The following is a 24,205-nucleotide window of genomic DNA, read 5'->3' as shown; positions in this document are numbered from 1 at the left end:
ATGGTCCTCATGCATGGCCAACCAACGCTTCTGCAGCCCTAATGTAGGCCACTCTGATGTCGAAATAGGAGCCACAACTTCACACCGCAAGGAACTGCTCTGAGTGTAAGATGGGATGCTCCAAATAGGTCAATAGACAAATCCCAGATTGGAACCAATGTCAACAGCACCGCCTCTTAAGGCCCTCGCGACTTAAGCCTACCTTCGTACGAGCGCACTCTACCACTACGAAAACCAATATAAGCCATCTTCAGCGCCACACAGAAGAGCGTGCGGGTGTCTTCCGAAGTGGCACTCGAAGCGGGCCATGGTGTGTTTAGAAAAACCAGAGAGGAATTGAGCATTAGTCTCTTGATGCACATTGGAAAGGCGGTAAAGAATACTAAGTTTTTGACGCTCTTCTTCAACAGCACAGTGCTGGTCGCACCCGCAAGGGGATACCAGAAGGCTGCGATGGTATCCAGTTAGGTATCGGAGGTTCATGGACTCTGTGCTTGATCCCATTGATGAATTGTACAGATGCTTGGGTAGCAGTAGAAGTTGCCATAATATCCGAGAGTACACATCAATATGGCGCCAACGGCACATGCCGAACAATTGAATCGGGACAAACCGCCTGGCATTGTGCGTGCCGTCGCTTCTCTCCCTCTGGGGATTATGTCTACGCGGCCATCTTTTCACGAAGAGTACACGATATTGGACGGAGAAATCCGGGCATTTTATCTCGACACGAACATCCTTCGAAGGATGTTGCCGTAGTTCTGAGGCTCAGCTGCTCGCAATCGGGACATGAGGCACCAATGGGAAGGACAACCAAGAAGGCGTCACCGCAAGGCGCAATTCCTTTGTAGTTTTTTTGCCTCCGGATTTCATTTGTGATGCATATGCACTCGAGAGTTCCATGGTACGGTGAATTATCCTCCTGACTGTCTAGCAAGAAGAGGGCCCGTATGAGAGAAAATGAGCCGCATGTCGTGCGCGGCCAAACGCCACTTTGAAACCCGTGGGTTCTGGGCACGAGGATGCTGGTTTCGAAATACGAACAGCTGCCTGTCACGCGCAGAGTTCTACCAAGGAATACCCATTGTGATGCATCGAGACCGCAAAACTTGACTTGTATCATGTCATGGCATTCTGCGCCGCTTGCCTTGCCCAGAAACCCATTGCGTCGTCAGCACGTGCCTGTGAGTCGGACGACTTCTGAGCTGCAAGGGCGGCACGACAAGAAGCATTGAAACAAGCTGCTGGGCTGTTTCCCGGGTGCGTGGGGGCTGGGCTCGGTCTGCGAAAGCGCAAGGCCGGGCTGGGATTGGGCGGCCCCGGAGCCGCTTAGAGCCACTAGGGCGAACGCTACAGCGCTCTGGGCTGGCTGTCAGCGCCCAAGGTGCCCAATAACGGCCAGGGGTCTTGGTCGTGGCACCCGGCATTGAGGGCATCGCCGTCCGTTGCTTGTTTCTTTGCCTTGGAGCATCTCCGAGCTCAGCGCGGAGCACGAGTGCGCATTTCCGTTGCATCGGTGCCAATTACGACTCTATTTCCCGCCTCCATCTTTTCGCATTGGCTGCGATAACACGCAGAGAACCAGGCAACAGCTCCTTGTAGGCGTCCGGCCCACCTCTTGTTTTTTTTTTTTTTTTTCCGTCTTCCTATTCTCTTCTATGTATTTCCCCTCCTTGTATTCGCGTCCGCGCCCGACGGGCACAAGCTCCGCCTCGCCGCATCCAGCCCAGCCCTCCACATCCCAGAGGCTCGTTGCCTCGTCCGGAACCAGCACCTCGAGTCTGCCGCCTTTCGCCGTTCAGGAGGTATGGGTGTGAAACTCTAATCGCGGGTACGGAGTTACATGTGTGCAGTTACCAAAGGTGCGGCTGGCTTGTGTCACAAGGCCCCGGCTGGGACGACTTCGCCATCCACCCCGCGGCTATTCACAAACAATAGCTTGGGTGTAGCTCTCGTTCTAGCCTCTCTTCGCTGTCTTTTATCAACACCTCCATTTCTGCCATCTTCCTTCGCCGTCTTTGCATGAAATTGCCATCCAGTTTTCATTTGCTGCCCCCGTTGATGTTTCCGCAGCACGGCACATCGATACCATACACTTACAAGTAGATCGCGTACGCCAGCCTCCACCAACGGTCTGCGGACGCGCCCCCACCGGCCGTCTGCCCAAAAGCCCGATCCGCACGGTAGTCTCTGTTGTGCTCTTTTCTTCGCAGAGGAGACCTTGGAGACAAGAAACAAGGGAAAAGAGAAAGCTGCCATTACATAAAACAGCGGTCGACCCCCCACCGCCAACCTGCAGCTTCTCTGTATTGTGTCTGCGAGGTGCAAAACATCTTCTACTTCAAGTTTATTGCTATTGCCTGGTCCACGGCACCCTAAACCCAAGCTTCTCAGCGCCCATCCCACCTAAGCCAGGCGAGGCGGCGTTAGCACGTATTTACACTCGCCGCCATAAGCTTGCCGAGATAGGAGCTCCGAGTGAGCATCGCCACCGGGCCCGTAACGCTGTCCGCACGCTCTATCTAGCAGAACGGCCTGCCTAGTAGTGATAGCCGCCTTGCCGTCTTAGTACTTGTATGTGCATACCATTCATATTCTGTTTTTCCTTCTCCTCCATCAAATTCCCATCTCTTGCGGCGAACCGAGACGAGACGAGACGTCCTGGCCGTGCTTCCGAGACTTGGCTTTAGCACCGCCTGATCCATGTTTCGGCTGTAGGCCCTGATCTGCAAGGTACCTTTTTTTTTTTCTTCGTCTTCAACTCCCGCTGTATCCTGCTTCGCCTGTCGCCCGGCAAGTTCCTATAAGTACCTGGACAAGCTGTCTCCCGCAGAAGCTGTGCCTTTGCTGCCATCGTTGCCTCGTTATCACAGCCTCTTCTCGATGCTGCGTTAACTTTTTGCGACGCTATTGCGCGAGCTTCGTCTTTCTGCGAGGTCCCAACTCATTGCCGTTATATCGCATACACACATACACACACACCATACACCACCCCGCTCCTGCGCCCTGCTCCCGCGTATGCAGCAGACACAACCGCTCCGGACCGGCCGCGCTGATTCCGCCGTCTAGAATTTTTTTTTCCAACGGCCGAGGCCACTTTCGCATTTTGACCATCGTATTCCCGACCTGCTTGTGGGCGGTTCCTGACCCCGGAGCGCTGTTTCCAGAGCTGCCGGTCTCGACCCAGAATTTCCAGTCACGAGCAGCCGCTGCCACGACGTCATCCGCTCCAACCCGACTGAGCTCTCATAAGCTCCTCCAAGCTGGCCTGTCCTCCTAGGCTCTCGCCTAAGACAACCAAAACGGACGCTCCAAGGAGCCAGCGGTCCTCTTTCTTTACCGACCTCGGTCGACGATTCCATCCTCCCTAAGACGGGCTGGGATTGCGGTTACTCATCCTCTTCTAAAAACCCCATAAACAACTTTTGCCACACGAGCGCTGTTACAAGACGACAAATCCGACCAACAACAGGGGTCTGGAAACGCATAGGTCTGCTCGCCTCGCTGGCAATCTCGTGATAACTTTTTTTTTTCTCTCCTCAATTTTTGCTGCATCGAAAAACCATCGCCCTCGCACTCTGTGGGCTCTCTAGCCTCATCCACCTGAACCACAATGGGCAACCAATCTTCCAAAGAGGGCGGCTCCAAAAACGGCGGCGGGGATGGCCTCCAGTCTTACCCTTCCTTTAGCAAGTCGGATACCAAAGACTCGACTCGATCTTTCCGTGGGCTGCGGTCTAAAATCCCTGGCAGCGGTAAGACCGACAGTCCGAGAAACTCGGTTCTGCTCAACGGCGACGATGCTGCTTCGGTCAAGTCTGGCAGGAGTGGTCGCTCCAGCATCTCCCGCTCCGGCCGCAGCACCGATACGATCCCGCTGAGAAGCCCCTCGACCGACCTATCCGCAGCGAATTCAAACGAAGAAGGGGTACTACCCCCGCCGTCCCCAGTCTCCGAATCAGTCATAAGCGGCGCTCACGATGTAAGCGCCGCACAGGCTTCGGGCGAGGTTGACCACGTTTCCGACCAGCCTCCGTCAGCCAATGCCAGCGTCAATACACATTTGCTCCCCCCAGGCCAGTCCATCCTAGTGAAGCGGGCAGATACTCCCGTCAAGAAGCCTAAGAAGCCGAAGAATGATCCCATGGGCATGGACGAAATAAAGGAGATGGATCTCGATGACTATATCAAGAGGCTCCTCGACGCTGGATACGCCGGCAAGGTCACCAAGAGCGTATGCCTCAAGAATGCGGAAATCATGGCTATATGTGCTCGGGTCCGAGAGATCTTCTTGGCCCAGCCTGCTCTGTTGGAGCTCGATGCTCCCGTCAAGATTGTTGGAGACGTGCATGGACAGTACACCGATCTCATTCGCTTGTTTGAGATGTGCGGCTTTCCCCCAACGTCCAACTACCTTTTCCTCGGAGACTATGTCGATAGAGGGAAACAGTCTCTTGAGACAATCCTGCTATTGCTGTGCTATAAGCTCAAATTCCCCGAAAACTTCTTCCTGCTCCGAGGAAACCATGAGTGTGCCAACGTCACTCGAGTCTACGGCTTCTATGACGAATGCAAGCGAAGGTGCAACATCAAAGTCTGGAAGACATTTATCGATTGCTTCAATACGCTTCCGATTGCTGCCATTGTGGCCGGAAAGATCTTTTGCGTCCATGGAGGTCTGTCGCCTGCTCTGAGCCAGATGGACGATATTCGCAACATCGCACGGCCCACCGACGTTCCTGACTACGGGTTGTTGAATGACCTTCTTTGGGCTGATCCGGCCGACATGGAGCAAGATTGGGAAGCAAACGAGCGAGGAGTCAGTTATTGCTTTGGAAAGAAAGTTATTACCGACTTCCTCGCAACTCATGACTTTGACTTGGTCTGCCGCGCCCACATGGTGGTAGAAGACGGGTATGAATTCTTCAACGATCGAGTATTAGTCACAGTATTCAGCGCACCAAATGTGAGCCCCCCTTGCAGCTTGAGATCCACCATAAACTCATCTTTGACTTGCTAACCATCTGTAGTATTGTGGTGAATTCGACAATTGGGGCGCAGTCATGTCTGTGTCTTCCGAATTGCTTTGCAGCTTTGAGCTTCTCAAACCTCTTGACTCCAGTGCTCTGAAGAGCCATATTAAGAAGGGCCGAAATAAGCGCCAGCAAATGCTCAACAGTCCTGTAAGTAAGCTGCTCAGCTGTCCAATCACTTATATACTGACAGTTTCGTAGCCTGCGCTGGTCATGCCTCAGAGTGTCTAATGACGCTAATTTTAAGAGAGCTGTGCTCTCTATACTCTCTCTCCTCTCTCACCTTTCGCATTCCAGCCTTTTCCCCACGACAAAAACAAAAGAAACAAGGAGGCGGCTTGAAATTGCCAGTAGGCAACACCATACATCTTATACCATATTCTTAAGAAGGGGGCTACGTGTCCATGTGATTGATATGGCAAGACAACACAGCATGTGGCTACCACAGCCATGGGGTAATAACCGTGGCGAGTGATTTGACTGGCTTATTTGAACGGTAAAACGTAATTGTCTGAGCCAAGACCTGGAACGGTCTCTTGGCATCACGCCCTGCTATGGGTCGCATTTCTTTTGGGCAGGCGGATATTATTCATTATTTTTCTTTTATTTTCTATTCTTTTCTTTCCTTCCTGCTTCTTTTTTTTTTTTTTTTTTCAATACATGCCGGCGCCGTGGACATGGGAGGACCAATTGGTAGATGAACGAGTCTTGTAGCAGATAGGATCTATAACCATGGCATTGGGGAATTGTTCACTTGAAGTTTGTACAACATGGGCTCACGCTGGGAGTCTCTGGGATGCCCACCGCAAACGTTAGATAACACGCCTATTTGCTTGGGCCAACTTGGAGTAGAAGATTTAGCATGGGACATTTTCTTCTTGAAGATACATTTGACCTGGTCATTATGTGATTTGTGCTGCTTGTATACTAGTATTTATATGGCTGCATCATGCCTTGCTTGTGATGTGTATTATGGCGGTTGTGTGCTTAGTCATCAAGCGACAGATTTTGGTCTTCGCATCAAGACCATCCCACTTCAGTATGATCACTTCAGGTTCAGGTTCAACCACCACCAACCGCCACTATGAGTTCACAGACACTCCGCTCGCTATACCGAGCGAAGCCAGAGCTGGGGAATGCCGGATATGCCCTTAGAGGCTACCTCCGCCAGTTCTCCACCACGCAATCGCAGCTTGACGAGGCACCCAGCGATCCCAAAGCCAACCCTTCGGCTCGACAGCGAACCCGCGCAGCGGCCAGCGAGATCAATGCCCTGCAGAAGAACCGAACAGGCAGCCAGGGAGCCCAAACTCCTGCAGGCTCTTCAGCAACGCCGGCACAGCCCCGAGTAATTGATGTGCGGAGTCTGCCCAGAGGAGGAATGCTTCGAGGGCGGGGTGGACTGCGAGGACGAGGCGGCGGGCAGAACGCAGCAGCGAGCCCTCGGGCTGCTTCACCGAGCGGAAACAGATTTGCGGGTTCAAATAGAGGGAGGACATCTGCGCTCAGCGCCGGACGGGGAGGACGAGGTGGTGCCACGCGAGGAAGAGGAGGCAGGGCTGGCGGCGGCAGAGCGGCGAAGGCCAAGGAAGGTGGCGAAAGCGGCAACAAGGCTGCTGCTGCTGGGCCGCGAGGAAAGAGACAAGATCCCTTTGAGAGGATGGATCCCCAGGAGCAGCAATTTGACGATGCGATGCGATTCGGAACGAAGACGACCTATGCGCCTTCTTTGACGAAGGAGACCCTGGCGGCGTTTGTTCCCGCGATGCCCTCGACGCAGGAGGGTCGCTTGGCGACTGTTATGGAGAACTTGAATATCCTTGGCGGCAGAGCTGACCCCGTGGGCGTGCCGCAGCACTTGCAGGCGAAGAGCTACGCCGACGAGGTGGAGGCCAATGGGGCGCGCTTCTTTGCGGACTTGAAGGCGAGGGAGGCGGCGGAGGAGTATCTCCAGGAGAAGAGGAAGCAGGAGCAGCAGACGCCAGCTGCTGGGGAGGAGGGTAAAGAAGAGAAGGCGGCGCCTGCGGAGCAAAAGCAGCAGCAGCCTATCATCCAGGACGTTGAGGAGGCCGTCAAGAAGACGATTCTGGAGTCGGTTGTGGAGGGCAAGCACGAGAAGCCCAAGTTCGCGACGGACCCGGTGGGCATTTCGAGATCGTGGCATCTGAGGGCGGGTACGTATACGCAGAAGGACGTGGAGAGCTTTGAGAAGAAGTTGACGTCTTTGCTGGGTGCTGCGGGAGGTGCTGGTGGTGCCGCGGGCGGGAAGAAGGCGAAGGCTTGAAAGACTTGAAGGTTTTTTGATGTGGGAAAAATAAAAGGGTGCATATATATATGTGTGTGTGTGTGTGTATTTTTGTACGATTAAAAAGAAATGATAGAAATACGGGCTGTGCTTATGATAGTGAAATCTCATCGATATTTTGAGTTACATGAAAAGAAGGTTGATCACAAGAAGTGTTACAACTAGAGCCATCTCCTCATCTTCATGCAGTCATACCCATGTGAAGCGTTTCTTATTTTTTATAATGTAAACGATGGTCTGTTTGCGCTTATACATACGCCCTTGCACTTTAATTGCGATCAAGCTGCTTAATCACCTGCGCCTCCTCGCCATCAATCTCCTTCATCTTCTTATCCTGCACCTTCTGCAGCTCCTTGTCCGCCTTCCTCACCACGTCCGGCAGCACCGTGCCATTCTTCTTCCACTCCTTGAGCGCCTTCTCGTGCTTGGTCCGCGCCTGGCGCACCCGATCCTTCCAGCCCTGGCACGCCTCCTTCACGCGGCGCACGAGGTCGTCCTTGCGCTCCATCTCGACCTTGAGGAGGAGCTCGAGCTCGTTGTCGTCGGAGCGCTGGGGCTGCTGGTTGAAGTCCTTGCTGGACTGGACGGCGGACATGATGGGCTTGAGGTACTCACGGTCGTTGACGAGGAGGGAGATGATGCGGCCTGAGCGGGGGACGATCTGGGCGAGCTCGTTGAGGGGAAAGGTCACCTTGGAGCCATCTTCGTCTTTGAGGGCGACGGGGAGGGCGCCGAGGGCATCGGGGTTGAAGCGGCCGCCGTGGAGGACGGCCTGGAGCTGGGCTTTGAAGTGCGCATCGATGGGGGAGTAGGCGGCTATTAGGGAGGAGAAGTCGAGGGGGTCTTCGGGGTTGGGATGGGTGTTGTCGGAGGATTTGGAGGAGCTAGGAGGCGAGAAGGAGGAGGAGCGTGATGGTGATGAAGCCTCGGGGCTGTTGCTTGCGGGGGCGATTTTGCGCTTTTTGAGGAGAGGTGTTGACTGGCTGAATGGGCGAGCGAGTGAAGGAGTGCAGGGAGCCTTGCTGGTGTATTTGAGGCTTGTTAATGAGAGGCGAGGGGCTGATGATGCAGAGGACAGGCCACAGAGGCGTCTATAAGAGAGAGAGTTAGCTGCAGAGCTCTCCCTCTCGCGAATTGGCAATTGAGATGCTTATATGGAGCTTTTTACCCTTCTGCTTGCGCAAACAAGCGCATTCCATGGCTGGCAAGGCTGCTTGAACGAGAGAGTGTCATGGCGAACGATGTGTGTGGTGGTGAATTGATTGATCGCGTGTTGGGAGCAGCTTGTAAAGAGCTTGCAGAGAGGTGGGGTGACGTACATACATATGGCACAAGCTGTATGATAAGATAAGATGCGGCAACGGGTTGCTATTGCTGCTAGAACAGGTGGTCTTTCAGACTGAGCAGCTGAATCTGCTTTTGACCTATTTGGACGGGATTGACTGGTTAGTTTATGTTTTTAACTATGCTCTAGTCTTCTCTACTCATTTGGACAATTCGTTTTCGAGACATGACGTCGTCTCGCCATTGTGGGCAAAATGCCACCATTCTCACCCAACTCCCTGCTGGTAGATCGGTCGTAGTAAACCAGCAAGATGTAATCGGGATGCATAGCATACCTGGTAAGGATCACACATCTTTTTGCGGAATCTAGCAGGATCAAATTTGTAATTGAACAAAATTGTACATGTGCTATATACAGCAGCAAATGTCTTACAAAGCCCTCTCTTAGTAGGTAACATCCAAGTTTAACAAAGAGGAAAACCATCACACCAGCTTTCGCGCCTACACTGCGTATCCGACGTACTTGACTCGCAAAAAAAACAAGTTGATTCTGCAAACTGAACGAATTGCAAAAAATGAAATTTGGAGTAATTGAATGACCATGGCAGGGGTCGAACCTGCGACCTTTCGCGGTACTCTTGTAAGGCGACTGCGCTAACCACTGCGCCACATAGTCTGGTGATTTCTTGTTGGGTTAGCGGCAAGGTAAAGGAGTATATAAAGCTAACTTTGCTAAGAGCAGCATTCTTCGAATATCTACGTGAAAACAGTATCGGTTCAAGTTGATTGATTAGCAGTTGAAGTTGCAGTAGCATGTGACCACTGCTCTCTTTCGTTTTGCAAGTTGATTCATGTTATTCCTTGTTATGAGTACTTATTACTGAGGCTACTTCTGGCCTAATCATTGCCCCTCTCTGCTCTTTATTCGACCGCATACCGCGACAAAGTACATGTGCATATGCTCTGATACAAAAATACATCTCACTTCGTCCTACCATTCGCTTTACGGGTCTGGTCCTCTGTATTTGATATCATCATTTCATTGTATCGTAGAACATTAAAAAGCTTTTAGCTACTCCCCACCCTCCTTACTCATTCACATATTTAGCTCTGAAGAGGCTTGCCCATGCCACCATAGGTCATCATCTTCGTAATCTGGTACTCTGCAATGCCGTATTTTGATCCCTCTCTGCCGAAACCACTCTCCTTAACACCTCCAAATGGTGAAACGGGGTCGGAAATGATACCAGTGTTGATACCAATCATGCCGACCTCCAGAGCTTCAGCAACACGGTGAACGCGCTCCAGGTCGCGAGCGTAAAAGTAGCCAGCCAGGCCAACCTCAGAAGCATTCGCCAGCTTGACGACCTCGGCCTCAGTCTTGAACTTGAAGAGGCCCGCAACAGGACCAAAGGTCTCCTCAGAGGCAATGGCCATATCGGCGTTCATGTCGCTGAGGACCGTGAGGTCGTAGAAGTTGGATCCAACGTCGGGCAGCTTCTGGCCACCGACGAGGAGCTTGGCGCCCTTCTTGATGGCGTCTTGGACGTGGTAATCGACCTTGCCGATGGCGCGGTCGTGGATAAGAGGGCCGTGAGTGACACCTTCTGCGAAGCCGTTGCCAACCTTGAATGACTTGACCTTTTCGACGAATTTGGCCGTAAAGGCTTCGTAGATGCCTTCTTGGACGTAAATGCGGTTGGCGCACACACAGGTCTGCCCCGAAGATCGGAACTTGGAAGCAATGGCACCTGCAACAGCGGCGTCGAGATCCGCATCGTCAAACACGATAAAGGGGGAGTTTCCACCGAGCTCCAGTGAGAGCTTCTTGAGAGTGCTGGATGACTGTTTCATCAGGAGCTTACCGACACCCGTGGAGCCGGTGAAGGAAACCTTCTTGATTGTAGGGTTTGTTGTCAGTTGCTCGCCGATGGCGACGGTGTTATCTGATGTCGTCACAATGTTGACAACACCCTTGGGAATACCAGCTCGGTGAGCCAGCTCAGCAAGTGCAAGGGCTGTCAGGGGGGTCTCAGCAGGCGCCTTGCACACGACGGTGCATCCAGCTGCCAGAGCCGGGCCAATCTTTCTCGTGATCATGGCCGCGGGGAAGTTCCACCTGTGAATTGTCTGTATCAGCACAATGCGATCTATATTAAATGGAAAACAAAGCTTCATATAACATACGGAGTGATTAGGCCACAAACACCAACAGGCTCTTTGACAGTCCATACTCGGTTTCCTGGTACGCTGGCAGGAATGACGTCGCCGTATGTGCGGGGAGCCTCCTCGCTAAACCATTCGAAGAAGTTGGCAGCGTAGGTCGCCTCGCCTCTCGCATCTGCAAGAGGCTTTCCGTTCTCCCAGGTGATAAGCTGGGCAATGTCCTCTGTATTTTCTGCGGTGAGGTCGTACCATTTGCGCAGCAGCTTTGCGCGCTCGCGGCCGGTCAGGTTTCGGAAGGTCTTGAAGGCATCGGCGGCGGCGGTGATGGCGGACTCGGTATCGGCAGTGGTGAATTCGGGGCATGTTGTAATCACTTCGCCAGTGGCAGGATCTTTGATTATTAAAATGACAACCTGATTAGCCCAGCGTCCACAAATACACGGTTGAATAAGGTACGGAGAGAAGCTCACCAGTGACCTCAAAGGTCTTGCCAGACTTGGCAGTCACCCACTCGCCATTGACATAGCACACATCCTTCTTCAACAAGGACGGATCTCTAAGCTATATCGTGTTCGATGCGAATTAGCTTCCGGCTACTCCCAGGAGCCATGACATGGGCCAATCGGGCCACAGCGCATGGGAGCGTCTGACACGTACCTTGGGAACCATGGTGGAAGCTCTTCTGACTAAAAGTGATGATATACCGGGAGCACAGCGAGAGGCCGAGGAAGCAGCGAGTCGATGCAGTAACGCCATGGGACCAAAGGAAACAGAGGATGCGAGATACAAAAGAGAGGGGAGATGAATCCAGTTATACTAATTAATCTACGGGCTCATTACACAATCCAAAGCCGTCGATTTTGGGGGTAGCTAGTACAAGTAGGTAGCTCTGGAGGCAGCTTGGCGGTACGTGATTGGAAATACTAAACTGCGGAGGGAGGCAAGATTTATGACCGGCCCGGGTCAAAGCGCGGATGGAGGCGGGGAAAGATGCTCGTTCAGTGACGTTCACGCGGTAATGCGCAGCGGGCTGGCGGGGTATCGGCGCTGGATCAGGATCCATCTCTGCGACACTGCGAGCAAGGCGGCCAGAACCGGGTAGAAGCGTGGATTACTTTTACATATTCATTACATTAGTATGCACGAGGCCGGGCCGGTTGAAGCGACGCCGGGGCTGGCGCCGGAACGGGAGCATTAATGCCTGGAATAGGAAGTTATTTCGTTGCATGCACTTCGGACGCGTGACTAGGAAAATCCCTTGCAGTTGCAGGTTATGCTGTAAGTAGTCTCAATTTGAACTTGACCGATCATCATGCGTGGGTATATAAAGTATGTGACAAAAGAAAAGAAGAAGAAGAAGAAAAATATACATAGTTGCGGATGGTGGCCTCTTTTTAGGCGGGTTTCCTCAATCCTCCCTACTCTTCTTTCCATGGCCTCCAGGGCCCAGTATCATTACCATGCATCATATTGCTTGCATGAGAAAAACCTTACGCCATTGCCGATCCGAGTAATTCAAACACACGCCCCTTTTTTGGCGGACATATAATGATATAAAGAAAAAAAATGAAGCCCGCTGGCTCCTAAGCATACATGACTGCTTCACTCTCCTGTCTTAGCGGGAGCTTTCGGTCGAGGATGTGGAAAGCGTGTGTTCTCGGCGTAAAGGGAATGGCTCCTGAAGCCATTGGCTGCTTCATGCCCATCTCTTTCAGGCCGCCCAGTTCTATGGTCTTGCCCTCTTTAACAGGCTCTTCATCATCTTCATCCTCGTCGGTATCCAGGTCGTTGAGGTGATTGGGCCACATGGAATAGAGAGAGAAGCCAAGGAGCAGCAAGTACACAGTCCTAAACTCAGAATTAGTATGGCGCATGTATTCTCCTGGAGATTGGCTGTGGCTTACAGCATGTATAATGTGATGAAGAGCGAACTCTGTGCAATTTGACAGTTGGTATACTGTCCGTACGGCTTGGCCATATCGCACCCGAATCTGAAGTACCAGGCCGCTGGTGCCGGGTATCTTGGGTCGGTGTAATCGGGTCCAACTTGGCCGTAAGTGCTCACGCTGTAAAGCACGACCAAAGCAATTGAGCTGGCGGTAGATACGATAGGATACCAAACTCGCATGATGACAGCAATGAGCTTGGTGAGGAGGAAGAAAAGGGAGATGACGGCGATGGCGACATTGAAATCAGTGAGCCTGTTACAAAAATCGTTAACGTTTTCCCTTTCTGTGATAAGGACTCTTTACAAACTGACTTTTGCGACCAGATGAAAGCGATCTTCGGCTGAGCCGTGTAATTTGCATAGGCGTAGAGAATGATGGCGGGGTTTGAGTTGAGACGGTGGTCCCATCCAATCTGCCACAGGGCAGTTCGATACAGGTTCGGCTGAGAGAGGGCAGTGATGACGAGGAGAGGAATCAGGCCGATGAATTCCACCAGCATCAGCCAGCGCATGGCCGTTCTTGGGACTCTGGGCCATTTGCGATGGAGGATGTGATAAGTCCACGGTCGACCGGGGGGGCCAAAGATACCCATTTTGGACAATCTTTGCCTGCTTCGTTTCCTTCTTCTGTTTTTTTTTTTTCTTAATAATTTTCCCTTCAGTGAGAGAAAAAGGTAGAACGCCCTAGATTAAACGGATCGCTCAAGAAATCTGTGAATGCAGCTCGATAAGGGCGTCGAATGCCAGCTTCTTCGCTATGCAGGGAGCTCTGGATAGATGCGTGCGCGCCTCAGCTTGGCTAAGCTAAAAGCTCATGTCCGCATATGCACACTTAGTAGCGATCGTTGCGCCGAGTCTGCGCCAAAGCCTTGCTTTGTTTCTGCTCTTGCAATCGCAGCTTTATTTCGTCGTCCCTTCAGTTCCAGGCCTTGGTCTTCTCTCGTTTGTTCAAAATCAACTCTGTATTGAAAATGGTGCAATGGCCTCTTGAGGGGGCCGGCGCCATTTATTACAGAGCCTCGTGAGAGGGAACCAGTACCCAGCGCTTCCGAACTCTTCTGAAATGGGGGGGCGCTTTAGCGAGCACCTCCCCCAGCAGCCAGGCGAGTAGAGCCTCTGGTGGTCGCTGGGCGGTGGGGAAGCTTCTGCAAGGCGCCGGCGCTTGGGCCTGTGATGAGCTGCGATTGGACAGACTTCCGGGTGACAAGGAAGCCTCGGGCCAATCGCAGCGGCTGTCGTGCCTTTGTTTTAAGCGCCCAGATCCGAGATGCATGCCACGATTGGCCGGGCCGGACGCTGGCAGGCCAATTATATGGCCCGCATGCCAGCCATCAGGGCGAGAAATTTCATAGCGGCTTCGATGCGCTGCTCCCCTTGCTGGTCGTGACGCCGCGCTCGTTTCTTGCGGTTTGACATGGCAAAGCGCCCGGCTCGGAGTTCCGTACGAGTACGAGGCGGCCCAGGCATATGGAGCCCTTTATTATGGCTAGCGCGAGCAGGTTTGTTATATTCATTCACGGTTGTCCGGGCTGTTGGTGTGCAGACAATCTAAGCACTGGATTCTATTCGGCCGCGTGCCATAGCAGGTGGCGCCATTAGTGTGCCGACCCAGAAGTTTTGGCTAATGGGCTCGCAGCTTTGGAGCCGTCCGAGTGCCTGGATGCCACAATCTTACGTGTTGGCTCTTTGCTTTGCATGTTTCGTTCGATAAGGCGTGCATGCGGGAGAGGAGAAAAACCCGCGTGCTGTATGCCGCGTATGCAAGGGACATAAAGTCTCCTGCTCTGTGACATCAACACTTCAACACTCAGTTCTAAACTCTGGTGTAAAACTACATACACATAAGTTTCTCTCCTGTGTGCCGATGTCTGAGTAAGCTTACACTCAAATTGACTTTGAACCAACAGCGCCTCTTCCGCTCTGACAGAACTCTCATATAAGTTGCCAACAGGACTTATTGCTACCGCCGAGATATGCAGAAAGGAACTTGACAAGCGGGCCTCGGTTCAAATAACCAGTTCCCTGCCAGGCTGCATCGTAACAATACAGGCAACAGCATACACAACCTTGCTTATTCTGTCTTTTAAGGCTCCACCCGTTTCTCCGCACGGGACGCACCCGGGGCGGCAAGCTGAGACAGAAATGCACCCGAGACGAGACGATCAGCAAAGGTTTTTTACTGGGTATATGCAATAGCAAGGTCAACTCTGCATCGATGCCAGCACAAATCGTGATGATCGATGCTTCCCTAGTTAAAGATTGGACCCTTTGGGCCGATCACGATTCATGTCGCACAGCATCTCGCCAAGCATCGGATGGGGGCCGGTTGCGATTAGATATAGGGTAACTTGAAGCTAACATTAATAGCAGGGGAGATCTCAATTGCTAGCTCATGACTCTGCTGCTGTAGTTATACAATATTATATGTAGCGCTCGTCTAGATAGAGCTCGGACAAGAGCTGAAATTGGATGCAAACTATTACTAAGAACCTGCGCACTCTTGCAAGTGCTTCGTATTAGGTGCGCAGCTGAAGGGACCGCCAGCCGCAAAACAGGTCTAACAAACCATGTTCACCGCGTGAAATGGCCGCATATTGAGTGACCTGCAGAAGACCCTAGAGTGACAGGTAGACCCGCGGCGCTAAAAGAACATCGGAGGTTGCTGATAGAAAGCCGATCAGCAGCAATGTGTAAGCAGCACTTGGCAGATGCACATAGACTGCGGCAGCTATAACTACTAATATCCCGACAACTCATACGACAACGAAGCTGTTTCGATTTGATGGAGTTTCGGTGATGAATAAGCACAGAGCTACCAATAGCAAAAAAAAAAAAAAAAAAAAAAAAAAAAAAAAAAAAATAACCACTCGCTGTTAACTTGCCTGCCGCACAGTAGAAAACTGATTCTGTCAAATTCTGGTTCACGCCCCTCAATTTCACCGGCGCCATGATGCTATATATGTATACGTAAGTATACCTGTACTTCATTACCGATACTAAGTATCTAGGTATGGCTTTGTAAGATTTCTTCGATTAGAAGCATGAATCTTTTCCCTCTTCTCTTCTTCCCTTCCCTTTTCCCTATAAAAGTAATAAAAAGTCCTCCTATTCTAAAAAGCCGCTAAACCGTACGTTACCTAGAGGTATTAAAGGTAGGTACTCGTCTATCTGCCTCAACACCTTGGCTGCACCCATGAGACATGATGTTATGTATATCGACAAGTACGAGTATCACCAAGCCGCCAAAGGCCGATGGTGAGACGGCTGACAGCCAAAGGAGCAAACCAAGGTGTGCTTGCATGCGCTCCTTAGATAGGTATCTTTTTCCTCAAGCGTCTCCGCGGGATGTCTGTCGACGCATCTCCTTTGCTGCTGCCTTGGAAGCACAGCTCTTTTTTTCTTTTCTTTTCTTCTTCTCCCATTTTTCCCGCTCTTTTTTTTTTTTTTTTTTTTTTTTTTTTTCCCGATGCTATTTTTTCCCCTTCTTTATCTCGGGTTCTTGATAAATTTTTTCGCCCGAATTCCACCCAGCGGCAAATGATAGTCGCCTCGTCCCTGCCTAGTGGGTAGCTCAATCGAATCTAGAACGGTCCAAAGCAACGAGTGTGAGCGTGGCTCTAGTCCGCTGTGCACTCAGAAATCGAGCTTTCTTAGCCGGGATCTGGCGAAATCAAAATGTACCTGTATGGGCTGCTACCTAATACGCTACGGATCCTTCAGGCGCTGTCTTATATGGTACGTGCATAGCATATTCGTATTAAGTACCCAGTAGTACCTGCATGAGGTAGACTCGATCTGTGCAGTATGACTTTTTAATATACACTTCGCAGTCCAAAAATCAACCTACCTCCGTATGTCAACTTGATGCTTGGTATGCCGTGAGTCGTGAGTACATATGTCTGCGATCAGTTCTCACGGCGGCACAGTGTGTGTGTCGTACGGATGAGATATGACAGCCGGTGTTAAAAATCTCTTCCATTTGGGATACCAGCCATTCACTAGGAAGGGAAAAATACTTACAGCTCGGAGCAGGTCCTCCACGAACCCCTGTCTGGCCACCTTTATTTGCACTGCTAGCGGAGGGCTGATTTGTTGGAAATTACCCGAAGAGAGATCCATTCTAATTAAGCAGGAGAAATGCATACAGTAAAACGTGGTGGCTTTTACAAGCTAATGCGCACTATGCTGCCGCGCAGGGAAGGCGTTTAGTCGGTGCGACGGACAGTGTGAGTAAAACACGACACCGTAGACAGGCTTGGCAATCCTGCAGCTCTCCAAAAAAAAGTAAAGAACATAAGCAAAATTAAGAATAGTTCGACCCACGATAGTGCTTCGGCGATGGAACCAGACCTTTTGCGCCCCCCCACCGAGGCCCTGCGTCGGCCCTGCTGTGGTCCTCCTTCAGCTGCTAGCAGCAGCAGTAGCACAAGTCCAATATCCAGTCCAGGTGCCATAATACCACTACCACCAGCACTACCGCTAGCAATGCGACCGTTTGACCACTCCGGCAGCCCATGGAGCCAGTGGGGGTTCCTTGCCGGGATTGCTTGAATCGATGATTTCGCGGCCCATCAGCCCTTTTGCCCTCGTCCCTCTCACACCTGCCGGCTCTAGTCGCCCGTTGGGCTTTGCAACTCCACTCAGGCAACTTGACATCCGGAGCCTCAGTGCTGATCAGCAGTTCCCCGGCAAAGCGACCCTTATTGTCGGGTCCGTCGACCATCTGCGGTACTCGTCTGTTGATCCATCGCCAGAACAGACCCGGCGTGTCTCTCGTGTCAGTTGCTGGATGCCGTGCTGAGCCGCCCAGGGCCCCTATTGATGCCGCGCAAAGCTGCTTACGCTTGAGCTCCCTCTCGCCATCCCAACGTCCCCCAGCCGCGACTCTTCCGTCTGCTTGCGCGGGTTCAAGACGACACTGGACGCTTTTCCCGAGCGCCGTTCAGCCTGTCTATACGTTCGTTTCGGCCGCTGGGCTGCACACACCACATACCTGGCACTGGTGCTGCTGCGGTTTGCTTTCCTCTCTACGAATAGGCACTCGTATCCAGAGCACGCAAAGTGCCCCGTTGTCCGCCGCGCCCCGACCGACGTCTCTTCGGCTGCCGTACTCGTGCGCTGTCCGCATGGCCTCCAAAACCGTTGAAAGACATTCCAGGTGCGGCTATCCATAGAGGGTCAACGGCGGCGGCGGCGGCGGCTCGCTCGTTTGGCCCATACCCACCCCATCATCCACCCTCGCTCGTCGGGCCATCTCGATCTCGTCTGCACAAGTCCCCTAGTAGGCCTAGACCCGTCCGCTACTCGGGTGTCCTGACAAGGTTCGACACCCTCTCCATAAACCCCGCTGTCAGTGAATCTTAGGTCTTGGTCTTCATCGGAAGCCTGCCTTGCTCCAAGCTTTTCGAAGCGAGCTCCTTCTTTCTGCCCTCTGCCCTCTGGCATCTTCCCCCCCTCCCGTCGCCTTAATGCAGAACGAGGACTCCTCCTCCGCAGATTGCCTTGGCTTTGCCTCCGCCTCTGCTCCTGCCTTCTCTTCTGCTGCCGTCTCACACCCGCCCTCAGCGTCGTCTTCAGCATCAGCCTCGACTCAGGCTCCAAACGCTGCTTCAGACTCTGGACTACCGAACTCTGCCCCGACCTTTGGCCAAGGACCAGCAACCTCTCCTCGACCTCTTGCGGCGGTGCTGGAGACGGCATCTTCGCCCTTCTTCGCAGGCACTTCGCGCCAGGAGCACTCCAGACACCATTCGGCAGGCTTGCCGGTGCCATGGCATCTCGACAATAGCAACACTGGTCAAGCAGGCTCTCACCCCCCAGCAAACTCGAGTGCGGCCCTACCATCGAATAAGAGCTACCCAAGCTTAAGCCAGGCTGTAGCCGCAGGTTCGTCGTCCGGTGATAGAACAGGAAAGCGCCAGTCGCGCAGAAGCAAGCACGGCCAAGCGATGGGGTCGGTGCCGGCCAAGAAGCCTCGCACGGGGGGCTCGCCTCCAAGGAGAATTGAAATGCTAAGCGATGCCATGTTTCCCCTGAGCTCCATGCAAGTGAATCGCGAAGATGCGGTCTCCCCTCTCTTTTTTTCTCATGCCCCTGCACGCCATTTCCCTCGTCCTCATAGCGTTCCTGTCTCAGACGCAGCTTCGGCTATTATGGCACAAGCTCGCGAGGAAACTGCAGGGACGGTCACGACGCTGAAACTCCCCAGAGCTAGTGTTCGCTCCACAAATGCGGCTCTCTCCGGCAGCACGCCGTCGTCCATGGATATGTCTGTACCGTCTCTGAGCCCGGATATGCGCAGCCTGCCCCCCAGCCTGCAGATGCTTCAAGGTGTCGGCGTGCTAGAGCTTCTTGAGCATGACGATAGACCGACCTTCCTGGTTGATCTGGCCAACCCAGCAAACGCTAATCGCCCTGGCTTGCCGATCGTTTACTATAATGGATCTTTGCGGGCAGCCGAGTCGATCCACAGCCTTTTGAACCCCGACCTAGAAGACATCGCGTCTCCCGATCTCCCAGAGGATTTCAATGAGTTCAAATCTTGGGTTATGGCTAGTGGGACTGATGCCTTGGACGTGCCTTCATCAACTTACGAGTACGGCGGGATTACATGGATTTGCACAACTTTAAGACGTCGATTTCGATTCATCAGCGGAAGTACTGCATATCACATAACACACCCAGCATCGCCAATGGTGGAAGAAGCAGAGGAAGAAGAAACTGCCATGCTTGGGCCAGATGTCAGTGGCCATCCTTTGTCGACGCCGGTTACCCCCGCTGTTGATATCCTGGAGCCGCCTGACTACTTTGGTAGCGTCACCGTGAAGCCTACGATTGAGTCTGTGGATACAACCGACACAACTCCCGCAACCGGCACCATAGAACCCATCTTTGATACGAACCGACGCCATCCGGACGATTTCACCAACCAGGTACTGCAATCGCAGCCAGTAAGATCGACTTTTGACTGGACCAAGATTCCATACAACGACAATCTGCCTGAGCATATCAAATTGGCCAAGTCTATTGACTGGGCCTCTACACCTCTTGGCCCCATGAGTGAATGGAGCTATAACTTGAGAGGCATGACAAATTTAATCATGGCAAGCCCAAATCCAACTGCCATGTATTGGGGCCGTGAGTTTGTCAGTCTCTATAACGCCGCATACGTGGCCTTGGCCGGCAGCAAACACCCAGACCTCATGGGCCAACGATATGCAGTTGGCTGGGCCGAGATCAAGGAAGAATTCCTGCCCATATTTAAATCGGCTTGGGAGTCTGGCCAAGCAATAATGAAGCATGATAACCAAATCTTCATCAACAGGCATGGGTTTTTGGAAGAAACCTTCTTCTCATGGTCCATTATTCCAATCCTTGGTGAAGAAGGCGAGGTGGTCGGCCTATACAACCCCTGTTTTGAAAACACTCGACGAAGAATCAACGAGCGCCGAATGCTTACCTTGAGAGAGATAGGAGAGCGGACGGCTTCAGCGGCTTCCATCAACGAATTTTGGCCGCAGTTGAGGAAGGGCTTGATGTTTAATGAATATGACATTCCGTTTAGTATGGTCTACTCTGTCAAGGACGACACCGAAAGCGAAGTGTCATCACTGCATTCCGGTAGCTTTGTCCACTCGCCCCAGCTTATTCTCGAGGGATCTCGTGGTGTCCCAGAAGGTCATGTGGCGGCCCCTCAAACCATAGATCTACGTACATCGGACGAAGGCTTTGCGCCGTATCTGCGACAATCCTTGGCAAGAGGTGGAGTCCCTGTTGTGTTATCCGAAGAAGATGATACCCTGCCAAAGCGCCTCATAGAAGGATTTGAGTGGGGAGGGTTCGGGGATCCGTGCAGAACCATTGTCGCCTTTCCGGTCATTCCTACAAACACTGGCGAAGCTGTAACGGGCTTTGTTGTGCTTGGCGTAAACCCACGGCGGCCGTATGATGATGATTACAAGTTATTCATCTACCTACTATCACGCCAGTTGGCAACTTCCATGGCCTCGGTTCTGCTCTTTGAAGAAGAGATTCGGCGTGGCCAGCGAGCAGCGCAACTAGCTCTGATGGATCGCCAAGAGCTCTCAGAAAAGCTCGAGCAACGTACACAAGAAGCCAGCGAGTTGGAATCTAAATTCACGCGCATGGCGGAGGCTGCCCCGGTTGGAATGTTTATTGCCGACAACCTTGGCCATATAAACTACTGCAACGACATGTGGTGGCAGATCTCTCGCAACGCTCGATCCGAGCAAATAGGTACTGTCTGGATGGACAGCGTACGAGTTGAAGATAGGCCTAAGCTCGAAGAAGCTTGGACTCGCCTTCTGGAGCAAAAAGTGACCATCTCATTGGAGTTTCGGTTTAATTGTAGCCAACTCTGCGGAGATCACACTGTCGACACCTGGGTCCTGATGAGCGCCTTTCCAGAAAAGGGCCCCGACGGTAGTTTGGCGTCTATCTTTGGCTGCATCACAGATATATCTTCCCAGAAGTGGGCTGAAAGGGTCCAGAGTGAGAGGCGCGAAGAAGCCGTGGAGCTCAAGCGCCAGCAAGAAAATTTCATTGACATTACGAGCCACGAGATGAGGAACCCCTTGTCGGCGATCCTTCAGTGTGTAGATCAAATCTCCAATAGTATTGCCTCGTTTATGGCCCAGTCAGACAGAACGGAAGTAGACTCCCTTTTGGAATCCTGTCTTGATGCTTCCAATACCATCAACCTCTGCGCCAGCCACCAAAAGCGTATTGTCGACGATATTTTAACACTGTCGAAGCTCGATTCAAACCTACTAGCTGTCACTCCTGTTGATGAGCAGCCAATAAAGGTTGTCCATCGCACGCTAAAAATGTTTGAGTCGGAGCTGCTTGCCCACGACATAGATTTCGAATTCCGCGTCGACAATAGCTTCGAGACATATGGAGTCAACTGGGCCAAGCTAGATCCGTCACGGCTGAGACAAGTGTTGATCAATCTCATGACCAACGCTATCAAATTCACCCAGGGCCGTGAGAAGCGTGCCATTATCGTGAGTATGTGCGCAACGAAAGATATCTCGGAGATCACAAGCCAGGGGACGTTTTACTTTGAACGAAACGATGTACAGCGGACAGTGGGTATGAACATTGACAACGAAGAGGAGTGGGGCTCTGGTGAACGATTCAATATCCACTGCTCAGTGGAGGACACCGGTGCCGGCCTTGGTGATGAAGAGATGAAGGTCCTCTTTCAACGCTTCCAACAAGCCACTCCTCGGACGCATGTGCAGTATGGTGGCTCTGGGCTAGGACTATTCATCTCCAGGATTTTGACTGAAATGCAAGGTGGCCAGATTGGAGTCTCTTCGCAGAAGGATGCTGGGAGCAAATTCAGCTTTTACATCCAAAGCCGTAAATGCATGAATCCCCCGTCTCAATATGAACACATCACGCCATTCAAGCTCGAACGAAGGATTCAGTCGCCTGCCACAAGCAGCCAACCCGCGGGCGGTTCTGCGTCGCGAAACCAGTCGGATGCGGGCCGCAGCCCCCTTTTCGATGTTCTCATTGTTGAAGATAATATTGTCAATCAGAAGGTGCTGCAGCGACAGCTGCGTAACTGCGGTAATAACACATTCGTGGCCAACCACGGTAAAGAGGCACTCCAGACCCTGCAGAAATCAAGGTTTTGGGCGGGCCAAGAGGCCGAAGGTGTTGATATATCGGTCATCCTTATGGACTTGGAAATGCCTGTAATGGACGGCATGACTTGCGCAAGAAGGATACGCGAACTCGAAAAGGAAGGGACAATTATCAAGCACATCCCCATCATTGCGGTTACGGCTTACGCACGGCCCGAACAAATTGAGAATGCAAAGGCTGCAGGAATTGTAAGCTACACCATGACTATCGTACATATATCTCCGTCTTCTTGACAATATCGCTAACCGCTTGTTTCGTATAGGACGATGTCATCTCCAAGCCATTCCGCATCCCCGAGCTACTTCCCAAAATCGAGGAGCTGGTGGGCAAGTATCAGAGTCTTTCTGTGTCGAGCGACGCATGAAAGCGATGAATGACGCTACCTGCTCAGAAAATGCCACCAATCATGCAGCGATTTTTCTTTCCGTGGTTCACCTTACGACACACATATGTCTCTGTTATGGACGTAACATATGTGAAAAAGTTTCATTCTTCTCATACCCGTCGCCTTTTTAGATTTGCATACATACGGTTGCTAAGCGTCTCGTTTTAAGCCTGGGAGTTTTTGGTCATCATTTCTTCTTTCTCCCCCCCTTTGCTAATTTTACTTTGGGATATTCTTCTTCTTTTCCATTTTCTTTTATTTGATGTCACATTCGGGTATAATCGGCGGAGTCAGAAAAGGAAACAGCAAGCCATGGATTTCATTTTTTTTTTTTTTTTTGTGTTTTCAATGTTGTCGGCATATGCGAGGTTGCCTCCTCAGATACCAAGTTTGTTTTTTTCTTAGACAAATTCCTATTTGCATACGATTGCGGAAACATGGTGAGAGAGACAGGACATAGATATACTAGAGCGTGTCCTGGGAGAGAGAAAGAGCGGTATTGTCGGATTATATATATGGGGAGATGATCCAGGAGGATGTTAATAAATATAGCGTTAGAAAGGAAATACAGACACGGAATTTCCCCCAAAGCCAAAATTTTCTATACTGTAAATTTGTTCTACTAAATTCTCATCATTTGGGATGCCTTAGTATGGACGAGGCTTTCTCTGTAAGTGATAGCTATCTACGTATCTCGGCAGTTCTCGTCATGGGTCAACTATTACTCCATACATACGCGAGAAGATAGCGGCAGACTGCTATAAATAAGCGTAAATAGTGGGGTGACCGATTCTTTCATTCTTTATACCCAAAAGACTTCTCCATATACGTTTCAAATAATTCTTTAAAAGCGATTACTTATCATGAACCAAATCTAGGAAAATCAATGCTTTTCATATATACATGTATATTATGTATTATAAAATCCAAAGTGAATATATACCTAGTCAGTATATGGGTATGATTGTAATAATATATCGTACTGAGCTTCCTTGTAATTAATGCATGCAATTCGTGTAAGCAAACAGTCCTTGCTTAATTTCTTTTAATTGGTTCCCCGGCCTTAAGTTAATCCAAAAGGGTTTCTTGTTATACAACTGTGAGAATCGGGCTGTAAAAATCAGGCTGTAACAAATTGCCCAAGCCTTTCTTCCCCGCATACGTTTTGCCTTGAATATTCACGCCTGCGATATACAGAGAGCCCTGATAACTACGTAAGTAGTTGCGCAATATCTCATGATTATTGAAAGCGTTCGGAGTATGTTCCTGGTAATTGTGCACAATGGATCCTAACAGGGCAATAATCTTAAGATAGGAAAGAATACTGATATGTTGGGATCGGGTGTGGCCTTACGTTCTACATCACGAGAACTGGTACCTGAGCGTCACCTCATCAGCGCCTTGAA

General features: G+C 51.5%; 6 protein-coding genes and 1 non-coding gene across 7 annotated transcripts; 3 read left to right on the top strand and 4 right to left on the bottom strand.

Moving 5' to 3' along the window:
• Window positions 1-3,613: 3,613 nt before the first annotated feature.
• On the top strand, window positions 3,614-5,264 carry PZH1 (serine/threonine protein phosphatase Pzh1; the record flags this gene model as incomplete). The annotated part of the gene is made up of 3 exons (XM_024909829.1): window positions 3,614-4,966; window positions 5,031-5,183; window positions 5,235-5,264. The coding sequence occupies 3 exons, from the start codon at window positions 3,614-3,616 to the stop codon at window positions 5,262-5,264; spliced, it is 1,536 nt and encodes a 511-aa protein (XP_024760306.1).
• Window positions 5,265-6,030: 766 nt separating this feature from the next.
• Window positions 6,031-7,526, top strand: TrAFT101_005803 (uncharacterized protein). Its single transcript, XM_024909828.2, has one exon. It carries the CDS (start codon window positions 6,118-6,120, stop codon window positions 7,315-7,317), a length of 1,200 nt encoding a protein of 399 aa, XP_024760305.1. The 5' UTR covers window positions 6,031-6,117; the 3' UTR covers window positions 7,318-7,526.
• Window positions 7,527-7,606: 80 nt separating this feature from the next.
• TrAFT101_005802 (uncharacterized protein) lies at window positions 7,607-8,571 on the bottom strand (the record flags this gene model as incomplete). Its single annotated transcript, XM_066127588.1, has 2 exons — window positions 7,607-8,429; window positions 8,507-8,571. The coding sequence occupies 2 exons, from the start codon at window positions 8,569-8,571 to the stop codon at window positions 7,607-7,609; spliced, it is 888 nt and encodes a 295-aa protein (XP_065983700.1).
• A 647-nt stretch (window positions 8,572-9,218) lies between these two features.
• Window positions 9,219-9,298, bottom strand: TrAFT101_005801. Its single transcript has one exon. It is a non-coding gene; the product is annotated as a tRNA-Val (tRNA).
• A 183-nt stretch (window positions 9,299-9,481) lies between these two features.
• TrAFT101_005800 (uncharacterized protein) lies at window positions 9,482-11,725 on the bottom strand. Its single transcript, XM_024910624.2, has 4 exons — window positions 11,446-11,725; window positions 11,259-11,349; window positions 10,810-11,179; window positions 9,482-10,741 (listed from the first exon to the last, which is right to left on the bottom strand). Exons 1-4 carry the CDS (start codon window positions 11,542-11,544, stop codon window positions 9,727-9,729), a joined length of 1,575 nt encoding a protein of 524 aa, XP_024760304.2. The 5' UTR covers window positions 11,545-11,725; the 3' UTR covers window positions 9,482-9,726.
• A 329-nt stretch (window positions 11,726-12,054) lies between these two features.
• Window positions 12,055-13,751, bottom strand: TrAFT101_005799 (uncharacterized protein). The gene is made up of 3 exons (XM_024903916.2): window positions 13,049-13,751; window positions 12,693-12,989; window positions 12,055-12,636 (listed from the first exon to the last, which is right to left on the bottom strand). Exons 1-3 carry the CDS (start codon window positions 13,327-13,329, stop codon window positions 12,372-12,374), a joined length of 843 nt encoding a protein of 280 aa, XP_024760303.1. The 5' UTR covers window positions 13,330-13,751; the 3' UTR covers window positions 12,055-12,371.
• A 3,610-nt stretch (window positions 13,752-17,361) lies between these two features.
• Window positions 17,362-23,384, top strand: TrAFT101_005798 (uncharacterized protein). Its single transcript, XM_024900184.2, has 2 exons — window positions 17,362-22,602; window positions 22,677-23,384. Exons 1-2 carry the CDS (start codon window positions 18,205-18,207, stop codon window positions 22,776-22,778), a joined length of 4,500 nt encoding a protein of 1,499 aa, XP_024760302.2. The 5' UTR covers window positions 17,362-18,204; the 3' UTR covers window positions 22,779-23,384.
• Window positions 23,385-24,205: the final 821 nt, after the last annotated feature.

Source organism: Trichoderma asperellum, chromosome 3, assembly GCF_020647865.1.
Source record: "Trichoderma asperellum chromosome 3, complete sequence".
In the NCBI taxonomy this organism is placed as follows: Eukaryota; Fungi; Ascomycota; class Sordariomycetes; order Hypocreales; family Hypocreaceae; genus Trichoderma; species Trichoderma asperellum.
This window is presented reverse-complemented; position numbering and strand designations above follow the sequence as displayed.